This window comes from Trichomycterus rosablanca, chromosome 9 (genome assembly GCF_030014385.1).
Source record: "Trichomycterus rosablanca isolate fTriRos1 chromosome 9, fTriRos1.hap1, whole genome shotgun sequence".
Lineage (NCBI taxonomy): Eukaryota > Metazoa > Chordata > Actinopteri > Siluriformes > Trichomycteridae > Trichomycterus > Trichomycterus rosablanca.
Window position 1 is genome coordinate 10,559,651 of NC_085996.1, and position 16,195 is coordinate 10,575,845.

Genomic DNA, 16,195 nt, shown 5'->3' on the forward strand with positions numbered 1-16,195 from the left:
TGGTAGCCTGTTACACACAATCTTGAACTAACTTGAATTTCAACCCATTGTAGATCCAGAAGAGAAGCTACAAGACCAGAGGGAAGAGTTCTTAAGTCAGGAAGGTAATGCAAAACCCCTATATGACCAACACTGCTGAACTGACTAGTCTTCTGTCAAAGGTCCAGATGATCTGAAAATGTTTTTGTGAGTAATTATGTTTGCTCAAATTGTTTTATGCTTTTTTCATTGTGTGCAGTCCCATTTTAAAAAGAAGCCTCGACATCACCAAAGGCTCATTAGCAAAATCCGAGAACCTGCTGAGAATTGATGATCATGATTTTACAATGCGGCCCGGCTTCGGAGGTAAAACTTTCATTTCCTTCCCATCTTATTGGGTTTGTTCTTTTAAAAATCTTGAGACTGATTTAATTTTAGGTAGGTAGTAACTTAAAAGCCTTGGTCACAGCAGGAACATGCAGTAAGAAAAAAGGAATTTCTTCATTATGGTGCAGCTGATACTTTAACATGATTTAAATGCCATGATTTACCATTGTAGCTATGAATGATAATAAATCATAAATTAATAATTATTAATCGGCTTAATCGTTCATTATTAATAGGAGTGTAAATTAGCAGGTCACACCTTGCTACTTAAGCATGAGGTGAAGCCACACACCTACAAAAATGAAAAAAGAACCCAAGTAAAAGATATTTAACCAAGATAGAACAATACTGTGGCTAAAAAGCCACTAACAAAAAAGTGCAAATAAATAAGGTGGCCAAAGTAACAAATGAGAGACATCTGCAGCCCACAACAGAGAAGGTGGATAGAGTAGGGATAGCGCAGAACTGAAAACTGGCTGTCACCATATAACCAGCTGCTCAGGCCGTCTGCAACAACTCAGCTGATTGAAAAAAGGAACGAGTGGGAACCTAACATGGATTTATGGGTAAGGTCCATCCTGAAAAAGGGATGTGGTTCCATTATGAGGTCCAAAACTCTAAGACACCAGGGTGAGTTCTGGCTGGTTGAAGTCACAGGTACAGAGAGCAGTCTGTGACTTTGTATGCAGTACTGATCCCTGTGTGAACTGTCTTTGTGCAGGTGACTACTACACATGTGTCAGAGTGTGTGTGTGCAGAGGGTGCAGCCCTTCTTGGTCAGGGTAGGGGTCTGAAGCGGTAGAGGAGATACAATTGGGTAATTGGAAATGACTAAATTGTGAGAAAAAGGAACAAATGCATGAATAGAATTAAAAACTGCAATACTGTGAAGTGCACTTCTGTTTATTGCCCAAACTAATATTGAGAACAAGTAAACATCAGTGCTAGGATCTGATCGCCATGACATCTGGCAGACTGAGTGTGAAAACACAGCCGTCTCGTGTTTTTTTTTAATGACATAACATTTGTGGGATTTGACCGAGCCCTGCCCTTAATTACAGACTACAGCTTAGTGCTTCATTAACCCATCCCTGACTTCACTAATCTTCAGCTCTCTTACGTCAAAGATCCAGAAGCTAGAAAACGTCACGAAGACACATCATTTAAACGTGTCTGCAAAAAAGCTTTATAATTACTTTATAACTTGTGTAATCAACTGTTTAGAACATCCACCATTCTCATCAGCAGCTTTATCCTGGTCAGGGTCATAGTGGGTCCTGATTAGGATAATCCATTGCACAGCTTTGGCCATCCCCCTGTCCCCAGCCACATCCAATCATATTTGGCTGTGACCAAAACTCTGCAATGCCCTGTTTATGGTTTGCCTGCCTTAAACCCAGTGTTTCCAGCTGGAACAGGACCCGCCACGACCCCGATCAGGATAAATAAAATGAAATAAAACAGCCAGTAAGTTTTTTTTTAAAACATGTATATATTTCCAGTGTACAATGTGCTTTTAATGGCTTCATTACCTTCTCATGCGTCTTGGTGTCTTTAAAGGTCCTGCTATTCCGGTGGGTGTGGATGTCCAGGTTGAAAGTCTGGACACCATCTCTGAAGTGGATATGGTAGGAGATTTTTTGCTTTTATTGATCACGAAAAGTCATCCATTAATAGATGGTCATTTTTAAAGCATGCCAGTAGTTAGCTTGTTGGTCTTCTGTGCTCCAGAACTTTCTATTACAATATAGCCAGGTGTACATGTGTAAAACCTCTCCACTGTAAGGTATTTAAAGTCCCACAGTTTGAATACCCAGTTCTAAAATTTTCAAGCTTTATTGCAGCTATTGCACCTATTCTCATCTCTGTAGCTTTGTTTGTAATTCACGCTAGCCCATTACCACCGGGATCCAGGGTTTAAAATACAGTACAAGCATGCTTATTGAAATAATTTTATATAATAATGTTTTTATTTCTCAGGATTTTACTATGACCCTTTACCTGAGGCATTACTGGAAAGATGAGCGCCTGTCCTTCCCCAGCAACACTAACCACAGCATGACCTTCGATAGCCGGCTGGTGAAGAAGATCTGGGTGCCCGACATGTTCTTTGTTCACTCAAAACGCTCCTTTATTCATGACACCACCACAGATAATGTCATGCTGAGGGTCTATCCTGACGGCAAAGTTCTCTATAGTGTGAGGTAAGCAAATGCAGCTTTGGTGCTGAAATGATTACTGAACTGCATCAACATTTCATAACAGATTTCAACCAGTGACCTTGCAAATTAGGGCCAGTAGCAGGTCCAGTCTGTAGATGCCTGGCTGGCTGATAGCAATGCTGGGGAGGGGGTAATGGGCTGTAGCTGTGCTGTCAATCGAAACCAAGTGGCAGATGTTGGAAATGAATTGGAAATAACATAAATTTAACCAACAGCATTAATCAAACACTGACTTTTTTTTTCTTCGACAAACCTCTACACTCACTGTGATTTTTGGCTGTATGAACCACTACAGATTGTATTTGTTTTGTTTCATTAAGTTCATCCGGTATGTCAGGACAGACTTTATTATACAGTTTAAGCATAGATCAAGACACAAAATGTTACTCTTAATAATTATGGGAATTATTATTTTCATAATAATTTGTATTTTTAGTGTATCTTAAATTTCTACTGGTCAATGTACCTCGTTTTTCTACTACTAAATTAGAATACTAATACACTTAAAAGACTGTTAAATATTTGATTGATGTGAGCACTGTGTGTGTGTGTGTGCATGTGCTTGTTTTTTTAGGGTCACAGTCACAGCTATGTGTAACATGGACCTGAGCCGCTTCCCTCTCGATACCCAGACTTGCTCACTAGAGATCGAAAGCTGTGAGTAGCAGATTATATTTACAATGAGTCTGTTTCCTAATCAGTCATATACAAAACATATCAACACTACAGCTCTGAGGTTTTTTGTTGGCTGATTGTGGCTTCTTTTGCAGACGCGTACACTGACGATGACCTGATGCTGTACTGGAAGAAAGGAAACGACTCCCTGAAGACAGATGAGAGGATCTCACTCTCTCAGTTCCTCATTCAGGAGTTCCACACCACCACAAGGCTGGCTTTCTACAGCAGCACAGGTAAAGCTTAGCAAGTGCAACATGATCAGTATTCAAGAAGAGCCGGCCCAGTATTTACACAGTAAATACATTATATGGCCAGAAGTATTTTGACACCTGACCATGAGCTTGTTGGTCATCCCATTTGGTATTAATCCCAAATGGTATTAAAAGAAAGTGGCTTCTATGTGAGTTTTTTCAGCTATAACAACAGCAACTTTTCTAAGACGGTTTCTCACAAAACTTTGAAGTATGTCTGTGGGAATTTCACATAACGTGGATTTAAAAATAAGCATTTGTATGGCTGGACACTGATGTTGGTCAAGAAAGCCTTATCTGATGTTCCAGTTCAATACAAAGTTTTTCAGTGGGACTGAGAGGTCAGGCCTCTGTGCAGAACACTGGAGTTTCTTTAAACCAAACTTTTCCTCATGTCTTTATAGAGCTTGCTTTATGCACAGGGGCACTATGGGACAGAAAGGGCAGCACGGTGGCTAAGTGGGTAGCACTGTCGCCTCACAGCAAAAAGGTCCTGGGTTCGATCCCCAGGTGGGGCGGTCCGGGTCCTTTCTGTGTGGAGTTTGCATGTTCTCCCCGTGTCTGCGTGGGTTTACTCCGGGTGCTCCGGTTTCCTCCCACAGTCCAAAGACATGCAAGTGAGGTGAATTGGAGACACTAAATTGTCCATGACTGTGTTCGATATAACCTTGTTAACTGATAAATCTCGTGTAACATGTAACTACTGTTCCTGTCATGAATGTAACCAAAGTGTAAAACATGACGTTAAAATCCTAATAAACAAACAAACTATGGGACAGAAAAGGACCTTCCCTAAACTGTTGCTGCAAAGTTGGAAGCATATCATTTCCTTTATAAAATTGATGTAGTCAGTCATATGTGCGACCCAGGCTCCATTTTATATGATAAACATTTAAGATTCTAGCACTAATACTAAGTACTAAGTATTTAACCTACACACTTTCATTTGCATGAGCTCACAGATTCATTTGATTGGCTGGCAATCAATGACTGATAAGTCAGGAACGTTTTTTTTTGCCAAAAATGTACAGCCAGGGTGCTCTTGGGCCGCAGTGGTAAATTACACTAGCCCACTTTCATTGGGATCAAGGGTTTGAAACAGACATGTTTTCAGGGGTGTGTTACTGCATTGCACCCAGTGACTCTAGGGAAACTGGGCCCACTTTGACCATGATCAGAATAAAGGATTTGTGAAACATAAAAATGAAATAAAAACAATGTACAGCCTATCAGAATCCAGCCAAGAATTTATTAAAACAATTTATGACATAGTGAAGAGCAGAAGGCGAATGTTGTTTTTTTCTGCTGTGCCACTAGGGACAGCGTTCAGTTTCAAAGAGTTTAAGCATCCTAGGTTTCACTAGCTAACTGACAAAAGAAGAAGGAAATCTGTTTTCTTTAACTGAAATTTTCTCCTCTGCAAGTTTGAGGGATTTTGGAATTTGAAATACCTGTTCCTTTTTTCACATGAATTCACTGAGCCCTGACTTATACCTCCAGGTTGGTACAATCGACTATACATCAACTTCACGCTGCGCCGTCACATCTTCTTCTTTCTGCTGCAGACCTACTTTCCTGCTACTCTAATGGTCATGCTGTCCTGGGTGTCCTTCTGGATAGACCGTCGTGCTGTCCCTGCGAGAGTACCCCTGGGTGAGGCACACAACCTGATTGTTATACGTACTGCACAGTCCATAAACAATAACAATAACTGTGACATGGCAATAGTTACAAAATATCCTGCCATTCTTTTGCTGCATCATTCAACTGATAAAGCCTTCATGTAAAGCAAATTCCATCTTTGCAATGTTATAAATTCCTATTTTTGGGGGGAACTGCAACTGTATTTATTTCATTTTATTTCTCAGGCATCACCACAGTGCTCACGATGTCCACCATAATCACAGGAGTGAACGCCTCCATGCCCCGAGTGTCCTACATCAAAGCTGTAGACATCTACCTGTGGGTCAGCTTCGTTTTTGTCTTTCTCTCCGTGATTGAGTATGCAGCAGTTAACTACCTGTCCACGCTTCAGGAACGCAAAGAGAGGAAGTTTAGAGAAAGGGTAAGATTGAGTTGAGTGGCGTATATGGATCAAGGAACATAAAAATCTTATAATCAATATTTTATTCTATAGTCTCATAGTCTTTTTTATACGAAATGTTTGAGTTATTTAAGTAATATTTTTACTTTTCTGTGAGTCTGCAAAAAAATCTGTGCATGACTTTAAACCATATGGTCAGGGTCGCGGCGGGTCTGGTTCCATCGGGAAACACTGGGTGCAAGGCAGAAACACTCTGGACAAGGTGCCAATCAATTGCTGGGCTGGTCCAACATCAACACCTGAAAATGCTGTTTTCACTGAATCGGCACATTCACAGAGATTCAGTGGGAAATCTGGGCAACTATGGGTCTGTCTAAAAATCTAGTGAGCTGCCTTGCTGCCTACTGCCTACCTATGCAGCTGCCTAAGTAGAGAGGTTTCTAATAAGACAACTTAAAAGGCAGATTTTTCAGACACACTGCTGTCGATGTCGAGAGCTCACTAGGTTTTCAGGGGTGGGGTGGGGTGGCGGTTCTTGGCTGTGGCCCTGCGATGGGTTGACGCCCCGTCCAGGGTGTTCCTGCTGCGCCAAGTGTTTCTCAGCGAAACTGGGCCTGTCGTGACCCTGACCAGGATAAAGCAGTTAATGGCATCGGTGGACGAAACCTTTTTGGTGTGTGTTTGCAGTTGCCGTGTACATGTGGGATGTCTCACGCAAGCCCCATGATGATGAGCAGCAGCTACAGCGAGGTGGACACCTTGACGACAGGTCACTACGGCGTAGCTGAGGTAAATGGAGAGAAGCACGAGCATGTGCTGATGCAGCTAGCCATGAACAACGATCAGAGTTCCCACGACCAAGCTACAAACACTCAGTCCTACAACAGCATCTGGATCGACACCCACGCCATAGACAAGTACTCCCGCTGGATCTTCCCTGGAGCATACACAATCTTCAACATCATATACTGGTCCATCTACTCCTAACAGCAGCTGCTGCTGATGCATGAAGCATTCAGATATAAAGGGGCATCATACAATGTTCATTTTTCACCTAATATTACTGTACAGTCAGACATCCTGGAAGTCTCCAGGCCTTTAATGGACATCAGTCAGAACCCTACTGCCATCTTATAGGTCAGCACTTCTGACACCAGTCTCGATGTTATTGAAATGGATAATTAGAGTTGCTAGTGGACCAGTGAAACAGTGGACTGGGAACATGAGCCGGTCATTGTTTTGTTAGATTTTTATTTATTTTTTTGGATGAGCTCTTATATACCAGGGAATTGTGATATGTAGGAAGATATAGCAAAAAAAAAATTACAATCCCAAGAATGCCATGATATATACATGTCCCCACAGCATGTACCACTGATACCACACAGCCTCAGGGTTCTGGAAATAATCCTCTTTTTGTATTCTAATCTTGCTCGCATGTAAGCAAATGTCCTATGAACCCCTGAATGCAGTACAACAGATCATTGCATTGCTTATTATAGATGAATTACTGTAGTTGTATATCTGATTTGATTGACTGTAATGTATTCTAGTGTAGTGTAGCCTAAATAGATCTGTGCATGGAATTATTGGGAGCACTGCAGTAACATACCCCAGACACCTTCCCTCAGACTTAGCTGATCATGTCTGAATGTGAACGCCAGACCTGAGCACTCACCATTTTATCTCTAGCAACTGTGTTTTTAACATACAAAGACAAAAGATGTGGGTACATTTGAAATAAAAAATATGTACTGGAAGTATAATAAATAACAAATCAAAACTGGTAAATACTTGTTTTCTTTACTCAAAAAGACAGGCGAGTGAGCTGGAGTTTGCAGAAATGAGGATGCTGCGATTCTCACGGGAGTGACGAGGACGGACAAGATTAGAAACCAGTTTATTAGGGGGACCAGGTGCAGGTAGGACGTTTTGGAGACAAAGTTAGTGAGGCAAGACTGAGATGATTTGAGCATGTTCAGAGGAGGGATGAGAGTTCTATGGGGAGAAGAGTGCTAAGGACAGGAGGACAGGAAGACCAAAGAGAGGGTTTATGAATGCAGTGAGGGGAGGGCATGCAGGTGGTTGGGGTGACAGAAGGGGTTTGCTCAGGACAGGGCAAGATGAAGATGAACGCTCCACTGAGATCACCCCAAACGGGAGCAGTCGACAAAAGAAGAAGACTGAACATCACTCTGAACATCTATTCAGTAAGCATTTTAAACAATGCTATTGGAAATACAAATAATTTAATGTATAATGAAATAAACATGAGTTTTATTCCTTCATTTTTTATTATTAAAGAAATCAGGTTGGTGTGTGCATATCATATGATTTACATTATGTGCTTAACATCCATACTTTTTAGACCTGTTCCTATGGTTGTTGAGGTCAACTAAGCCTGAACTAAAGGATGATGATTGCTAAATGACATTATACTGTACACTTGTCTAAAAGCATGTGCACTTATAATTATTACATAAATTCGAGTTTTCAAGTCGTTTGTCAACCATCTGCCTTTCTAAATATGTAAATTTTTAGACATCAAAGTTCCTCTGACTGATCAAAGCCACACTCCTAATACGAGCCTTATTCAAACCTCCTTTTTTGATGCAAAACTAAATGCTGTTTCTTGGTCCATACATTTCTTCATACTGTTTGTATGTTCATTTAAGTCCTCTCTCCTCTCTGAGTTTGGCCTCCGTAAACTCCTGTTTGATTCTGTCCAGCAGTCCTGGTCTGAAGATCACGTCCAGCGCGGTCATAGCCAGGGCTTTAGCAGCACGCAGTGTATAAAACTGAGCTTCATCTGCACCTGCAAACACATCCATGTTTCATGCACCAAAGTGATGGTATGAATATAAAAAAGCTTTTATTTAAATCAAAATGTTCCAACATTAATGGTGTGATTAGGAAATTAAAATGAGAAAAAATAGCAATCCTGAGCTGAGCAATGATTTGTTTGTGGATTTATCTTGATTTTGTTTAAAATACTTCATTTCCTAATTAGTTTATGCCATAGAATTGAAATTACAGAAATTCTGAAACCAACTGATGCATCCATTTTTGTATTACTGTGCTAAAAAGATTAGGGGCTCTGGTGGCGAAGCGGTAAATCCTAGCCCACTATCACCGAGATCCAGGTGTCTGCAGAGACATAATTGCCTATGTCTGGGGTTTGGGAAGGAAGGCGGGGGGCGGGTAACATTCTGGTAGTAATCAAAAGGTACAAAAATGTATGTGGAGCTAAAAATATATGTGAACAGTTGAACGAAAAAAAACTGTTGAGCAGATTAAATCATGCTGATTGTAGTAACATTAGTACACCGGCAGATGGTGCTGTTCTTCTACCAAGCTCACCAGCAGCAGCCGTGTATTCCTCGGTATGATTCAGAGCATCAGTACCGATGTAGAAATAGGAGTGAATCCCTGGAACAGCATGGCTCACGTTCCCAAAATCTGTAGAGCCTAAAAATACAACAGTAACAATACAAAATTAGCATTGCTTGGCCTTGCATATTACTTTGCATAATGTATGTCTTTCATCCTTGGCAACATACTGACTGAACTACACTAGTCCACAGCTGTTGGGATTCAGGGTTTGAATACGGAATCATCTACAAAACAGACATGACTGGCTATGGCCAAGGCCACATGATGGATTAGCATCCTGTATTTGTTACTGCATTGCACACAGTGATTCTGGGAAGCCAGACCCACCACGCCGGGATAAAGCAATATGAACCATTCCAGCACTTGTGAGAATGCAGCCAAATTGACCTACCAGAAAAATCACCAGTGGTAAACTTCATGCCAAGAGCTTTCCCATTCTCTTCATACAGGTCCTCCAGAGTCCGGTTCCTTAGGATTTCAAAAAACTCGTTTTTGTCAAAGAGGATCTCAACCTGGAAAAAAGCCCAGCCGAGTATTCGTTGATTGGTTAAAGGGGACGCCATTTAAAATTAACAAATTACAATTACATTTATGGTATTGAGAAGACGTTTCTATCCAAAGTCTGCATATAATGCAATCAATTCAGGGGTTAATGGCCTTGCTCAGGGCCCCAGCTGTAGTTAGGCTTGAACCAGGAGCAGCACTCTGATAACTAGACAATTATTTTAACCTTTGAGCTACCACCAAGTCAATAATCTAACCAGCAAAACTTCTGATCTTACTGTATATGCCAATCACTTTACTACACTCATGCATTTATGTGTACATCTCTGAAGCAGACTGACCTCACATCCTGTAGCAATGGCAGCAGCTCTGAAACACGCCTCTGCTTTGGCCCTGAGTTTGGGCAGATCTTGGTGTGATGGAGTGCGTAAGTAATACTCCAGCTCGGTGTAATCGGGAATGATGTTGGGCTTCACACCTCCGTTCTTTATGACACCTGAGCACCACATGCAGGTAATACAGTCAGTCTGCAAAGCTTCACACACCTCAGATATGGCCCAGTATTTGGACACCTGACCATGAGCTTGTTAGAAGTCTTATTTAAAAAACAAATCGTATTAAAATAGTCTAGTTTCTATGTCACCTTTTCAGCTATAACAACAGCCACTCCTCAGAAAAGGCTTCTAAAAAGACTTGTATGTCTGTGGGAATTTGTGCCCATTCAGTCAAAAAAGCATTTATATGACTGGGCACTAATGTTGATCAAGAAAGCTTAAACTGATAGTACAGTTCTTTCCAATGCTCTCTACAAGCCATAGTAATGCTGGAACAGGATATTACATTCCCTAAACTTGCTGCAAAGTTGGAAACATACAATTTTATTATATATTTGATTTATCAGACCAGTTGTTGTGACTAAAAAAACATGAATTACAAAAATCAGTGGGGTGTCTCAATACTTTTGTCCATATGGTGTAGATTCTCTAGTTCTGTGTATTAGTGGCTACTATGTAGGAACGTCCAACTGTAAATGATCTTACAGAAACTGAAAACTATTATCTGACCTCTAATGTTATATGCCACTTATTTAATATGGTCATGATATTTAAACAGGGCTGTCTCTTGTTCCCAGGTCCCCAGATGGCAATGGCATCATCAGAGTTCGAACTTGAACCCCCACCTGATAAATGAATATTGTCCTATTGCCCCGCTCAGTCACTCAGTCTGTAATATTTTGGTAAGCATACTGATAATGTGAGCTCACCGTGGATCCTCCAGTCAGTTTTAAGCTGCTGCCGGAGCACAGAGATGTTACTGTAGGCTAAGACGGCTGCATCCAGTGCGTTAAGTCCTTCCCAGGGATACGCTGATGCGTGAGATGCACGTCCATGGTACTTCACCTCAACGCTGTGGAATCATGCACACTTTCAATAAGAGGCATTGCTTAATATGATCTATTGTCTTATTCTTTCAGCTACTCCCATATTTAGTGGTCGTCACAGCAGATCATTATGGTCTGCATACCTGATTTACCACAGGTTTATGCTGGGTGACCGGGTGCAACTTTCTTATTTAATCTGGGCTTGGGACTGGCACTGAGAGGGCACTAATAAGTCCACCTTTCAATAGCTAGGCAGTTCAGCGATCCCTTCACCAGACAAAGCCAATCATGTCTGTGCAGATGCCAAATTGGTTGATGGCACCTTAGATTCAAACGCCAGATCTTGCACTTTAAGGTCAAGTGCTGTTAAAAATCACGCTAGCCCATTACCGCTGAGCCAACTGAACACTTGACCTTAAAGTGCAAGACAATTATAGACATTAATGCCATAATTTACAAAATAACTAGACTTGTAATGCCATGGTCTGTATGGTGCTGAGGGGACAAACTTCAATCAATGAAGGCACATAAACTACTCCCTTAAATTGTTTACATGATGAATATAATTGGTAAAATAAAGGTAACAACCACCAATATTTTTTCACTTTTTTGATTTTTCTGTATAATACTGACTTATTACCTATGTATTGCCAGGACTGGTACATAGGTGGCGTCCTTCTGTGTGGGATGAGCCATAAACACCACATCCAGATCCTGTAAGGCTCCTTCCCGCAGCAAATCCACCTTCCCCCCTCCATCTTCTTCTGCTGGAGTGCCAAACACAGTCACCTAACAATTCAAACATTAGCTGTTACTCATTGAACATAGTTTCATGTGAAGCATGCTCAATGTTAGCAGACAGATGTTTCTTCACACAGTGTTTTCACTGTGCTTTCTAAAACAGTCTTGTGGTAGAAGGTTTCAAAACCGAGGTGACTGGGGTGCAGGTTTTTGCTTATAGATCACTGTGTCACTGTTGTTTCTGCTGTTTTCAGGTCATCCGGCAATTCTTTTTGAGTTGTCTCAAAGTTGTGAGCTAATGCAACAGCATTTTGCAAAAGCTGTGTTGTCTGGAAGAGATTGTGCCTATTTGGTCCAAAAGAGCATTTGTATTGTCAGGCATTGAGGTTGGCCTGGCTCACAATCAACCTTTGAATTCATTCCAATCCTGTTCGATAGGGATAAGTTCAAGGCTCTGTGCTGGAATTCCTTCACACCAAACTTATCAAATCGTTTCTTTATGGACACTACCTTTGTGCAAAGGGCACAGTCATGCTGGAACAGGAAAGAGCCTTACCAAAACTGTTGCCACAAAGAGCAAAGCACGTCATGTATTTACTGTATATGAAGATAAGATAAGACTTTATTGATCCCTTAGGGAAATTAACTTGTTACAGCAGTAGGAAGACAGGAAAAACAGAAATAAATACAACTAAGTTAAATGTGTTGTTGTTTACTCTAAAAAATATTAAAAAAAATAGTATATACATTAGAAACATGCAAAAATATGTTACTTATTGCACTTATTGTAATAAATTACATATTGCACTTTTTATTACACCATGAACATGTAAGTGAAGATATGAGTGACATATCACATATTATTATTGTAAGCCCTGATGGCTGCTGGAATGAAGGACCTGCGGTAGCGCTCAGAGGGTAGAGGAGTCTGGTGCTGAAGGAGCTTGTTAGGTCCCCTACAGACTCATGTAGTGGATGTGCGGTGTTGTCCAGGATGGATGACAGCTTGGCTATCATCCTCCTTTCTCCCACCTCCTCTACAGGTTAGAGAGGACAGTCCAAGACAGAGCTCGCTTTCTTGATGAGCTTGTTCAGTCTTTTTTTTTTTTTGAGCACTTTAACAATGTGTGTGGCCGAAACACCTTAACTTAATAATTAGAAGAGGCGTAGACATACTTTTCATATAATGTAGCTAATGCAGCTAGGCATATTTGACACACCTTGATTGGCACAGGACTCTCCTCCAGGCTCTCCAGCGCCACCTTCAGTCCCACAGCTGCAGCAGCTCCAGTCTCTGCTATCAGGTTGTGCCCGCAGGCATGTCCTATAACAGGCAGAGCATCATATTCACACAGGAATCCAACATTTACCACAGCCATGCCATCTGTACCACCTACAGGTCCCCACGTAGCCCGGAAAGCTGTCTCCAACTTAAAGTGTGGCTCAACAGTCCATCCTTTCTCTGTAAAAAAGTGGACCAAGGCATCGTGGGCTCGTCTTTCTTCATATGCCAGCTCTGGGTGGCACCATATGGTGTTGCTTAATCCATGCAGTGTGTCTTTAGCTTCATCTATGGAACTGCAGACCTGCTGCTTCAGTGCTTGGAGCTTTTCAGCCATTTTTGCGCTAACAAACATAAGGAGAGAAAACTCAGTCATTGATTTTGATGGTTGCTCGTTTAAAGTTGTTAGGAGGTTAATTGTATAATGAAATAAAGTTTACAGACTTCCCTGTCGTTCAGGTGAGCTGTTTACTAGTGCGGTGTCGTTTGACGAGTTCTCTGGTCAGTTATTTGAATCGACTCTTGAATCTTGAATCTCTAATGTAAACGGTCAGAGTCGACTCCGCTGAGGAATCCAAATCTTTAAACGCTATTCTGGATTGATAACAAACATAAGGAGAGGAAACCCAGTAACTGATTTTAATGGCTACTCACCTTCAGACGTAAATTGTAGAACTATTGTAGAACTATATATAACGTCTAGTTATTTAGGAGATTATTGTCATGTGAGTCGTTTACTAGTGCGGTGTCGTTTGGCGAGTTCTCTGGTCAGTTATTTGAATCGACTCTTGAATCTTGAATCTCTAATGTAAACGGTCAGAGTCGACTCCGCTGAGGAGATGTCAGAATCCAAATCTTTAAACGCTATTCTGGATTGATAACAAACATAAGGAAAGAAAACCCAGTAACTGGTTTTAATGGTTGCTCACCTTCATATATAAATACAGTTATTTAGGAGGAGGTTAATTGTATAATGAAATAAAGTTCACACACTTCTCTGTCGTTCATGTGAGTCGTTTACTAGTGCGGTGTCGTTTAACGAGTGCTCTGGTCAGTTTTTTGAATCGACTCTAATGTAAACTAGGGGTGGGCGGATCGATCCGAATACCGATAGTATTGATACTGTAAGCGGATCAATACTAGCGTGATGGGATCGATACTTCAGTTTAACTTTTTTTTCGCTACATTCACAACGTTTCTCTTGTTTCATTAGAAAGTAGAAACCATGTGTGTACAGACAGCAGCAGCTCCTCTCACATCTTACATGCTCCCCTCGCCCCTCGCTCTGCTGTGATTTGTTGTCCTACCGTCACGTGACTGAGCGGCACTGAGAGAACATGTAGCAGTGAGTGAGAACAGGCTGAGAGAGGGGAACGCTGGCTGCGTCCGGAATCGCATACTTCCATACTCAATAGTACGCGAAATGAGTACGCGAGAGCGGTTAGTATGTCCGAATACATAGTATACACAAAGAGGTACGCGAGAAGTACCCGGATGACCTACTTATTGGGCATTGGTTTGAGTATGCAAGCGATGCACACTTGCGGTCCGTTAATGTATCCCATAATGCAACTGGAGCTGCGTAGGCGTTCGAAGCGTAATAAGAAACAAGAAAGATAGCGGTCCTCTGTTTACAAGTGTAAGTAAGATCAATAAAATAAAACATTTTAAAGACGAATTAATAACAAAAACACGATAAATATCCAAAAGTTTGGCGAGTGGGGTTTGTAATGAGTCTGTAACCATGGTGATATTACGTCATCACGTCCCACGTCATCACTTGACGTTGGAAAGATGGCGGATGTAGTACGTAGCAGTGTTGTGTGCATACTGCACACTTCTGTACTGAAAGTATGTACTTTTTTACCGGCAGAGTAGTGCATACTTCCTCCAATCTAGTACATACTCTCTAAGTATGCGATTCCGGACGCAGCTACTGTGTGGGGATCTTATTTCCACTAAAGTACAATGAAAGGGATAAATTATGTTTTGTTATTATATCATTGGTTCTGAACAAAAACATCAGACTTAGATCATTATAGTGGTATGAGTGGATCAGACACAGCAGCCATGCTGTTTGAGTTCATCACCTTTAGACCTTCATCACAGGACGCTGCCTATGGGGCTGGATATTTTTGGTTGGTGGACTATTCTCAGTCCAGCAGTGACAGTGAGGTGTTTAAAAACTCCATCAGCGCTGCTGTGTCTGATCCACTCATACCAGCACAACACACACTAACACACCACCACCATGTCAGTGTCACTGCAGTGCCGAGAATCATCCACCACCCAAATAATATCTACTCTGTAGTGGTCCTGTGGGGGTCCTGACCATTGAAGATCAAGGTGTAGGCAGGCTAAAAACGTATGTAGAGTAAAGTAATAAAGAAACAGAGAGTGCTTCTGTATGGTAAGTGGAGCTGATAAAATGAACAGAGAGTGTAGAAACAAGGAGGTATATGAATAATGATATGTCTGACTGGTGTACATAGTGCATCACAAATAGTGGAAAACACACCGAAGATGTTATTGATGAATATTCTAATGAAAAAAAAATGTTGAAAGATTTATTGAAATTTATTGAAAATATGCATTTTGCCTATGTGTCCAGACTTTAGGGACACCCTGTATTAATATGACAACAGTCATTCGCTATAACAGCCATAATCAGTATTGAGAAATTCATAAAACTATGCAATTACATGGTCACAACTTACAACTGGTAATGTTAACAGGATGTATTGATGTAGTCAAAAAGTTGACATAAACCATCTTTAGGGTTGTAACAATGTTGTTCAGCAACATTTTATTGTTCATACCCAACCAAAAAGTGTTCTGCAATGTTTTGGTTTGCATCTTTAGCACAACTTTATATTCATCACTAATTTGGTGACTTGCAATGTTGTACCATTTGTCAACATAGATTTTTGTCTGTAAAGTGTCAGTAATTAAAACCATGCTTGAAAACTAGTAATGAAAAGAGTTAATATAAAGCATTAAACACCATGCCTATATTATAACTTTTCTATCACTATATCTAGCTATTTTAACATGATGTTAAAATATAGTCCAATAACACATCATTCATCTGTGACTGTTTCATAGCTAGTTTTGGTTATTGTTTTTTTTTATTTTTTATATCCCTCTCTTTTCACTGACTTTGGCCCCTGTAAACTCCTCTTGGATTCTGTCCAGCAGTCCTAGTCTGAAGATCACGTCCAGAGCTGTAACAGCACAGAGTCTGTAAAACTGAGCTTCATCTGTACCTGTAAGGAAAAGCAAATACATACATTTGTCACAAGGTGTTAGATCACCTAGATTCATTTAATATAT

The 16,195-nt window shown here is 40.9% G+C and overlaps 2 protein-coding genes across 7 annotated transcripts in view; one reads left to right on the top strand and one right to left on the bottom strand.

Moving 5' to 3' along the window:
- Positions 1-7,890, top strand: part of LOC134320465 (gamma-aminobutyric acid receptor subunit rho-1-like) — a 13,700-nt gene extending 5,810 nt beyond the window's left edge. Inside the window, exons 2-11 of one of the 2 annotated variants that reach the window (XM_063001858.1) lie at positions 54-104; positions 239-345; positions 1,927-1,994; positions 2,347-2,570; positions 3,163-3,245; positions 3,359-3,499; positions 5,018-5,170; positions 5,386-5,582; positions 6,249-6,350; positions 7,377-7,890. In XM_063001858.1, the coding sequence (XP_062857928.1) occupies positions 54-104; positions 239-345; positions 1,927-1,994; positions 2,347-2,570; positions 3,163-3,245; positions 3,359-3,499; positions 5,018-5,170; positions 5,386-5,582; positions 6,249-6,350; positions 7,377-7,388 (1,138 nt within the window). In that variant the 3' untranslated portion in view covers positions 7,389-7,890. Of the gene's footprint in view, positions 1-53; positions 105-238; positions 346-1,926; positions 1,995-2,346; positions 2,571-3,162; positions 3,246-3,358; positions 3,500-5,017; positions 5,171-5,385; positions 5,583-6,248; positions 7,344-7,376 lie in introns of those variants that run through there. The other variant, XM_063001857.1, reaches the window with a different exon arrangement.
- On the bottom strand, positions 7,837-14,663 carry LOC134320467 (xaa-Arg dipeptidase-like). 5 transcript variants are annotated; one of them, XM_063001860.1, is made up of 9 exons: positions 13,856-14,046; positions 13,601-13,731; positions 12,801-13,456; positions 11,480-11,628; positions 10,723-10,865; positions 9,800-9,954; positions 9,346-9,466; positions 8,922-9,029; positions 7,837-8,376 (listed from the first exon to the last, which is right to left on the bottom strand). In XM_063001860.1, exons 3-9 carry the CDS (start codon positions 13,236-13,238, stop codon positions 8,228-8,230), a joined length of 1,263 nt encoding a protein of 420 aa, XP_062857930.1. In that variant the 5' UTR covers positions 13,239-13,456; positions 13,601-13,731; positions 13,856-14,046; the 3' UTR covers positions 7,837-8,227. The 5 variants fall into 5 exon arrangements, with proteins under 5 accessions (XP_062857930.1, XP_062857931.1, XP_062857933.1 ...); XM_063001861.1 differs by having other exon boundaries at positions 12,801-13,427; positions 13,517-13,731; XM_063001863.1 differs by having other exon boundaries at positions 12,801-13,206; positions 13,307-13,731.
- Between the last annotated feature and the right edge of the window lie 1,532 nt (positions 14,664-16,195).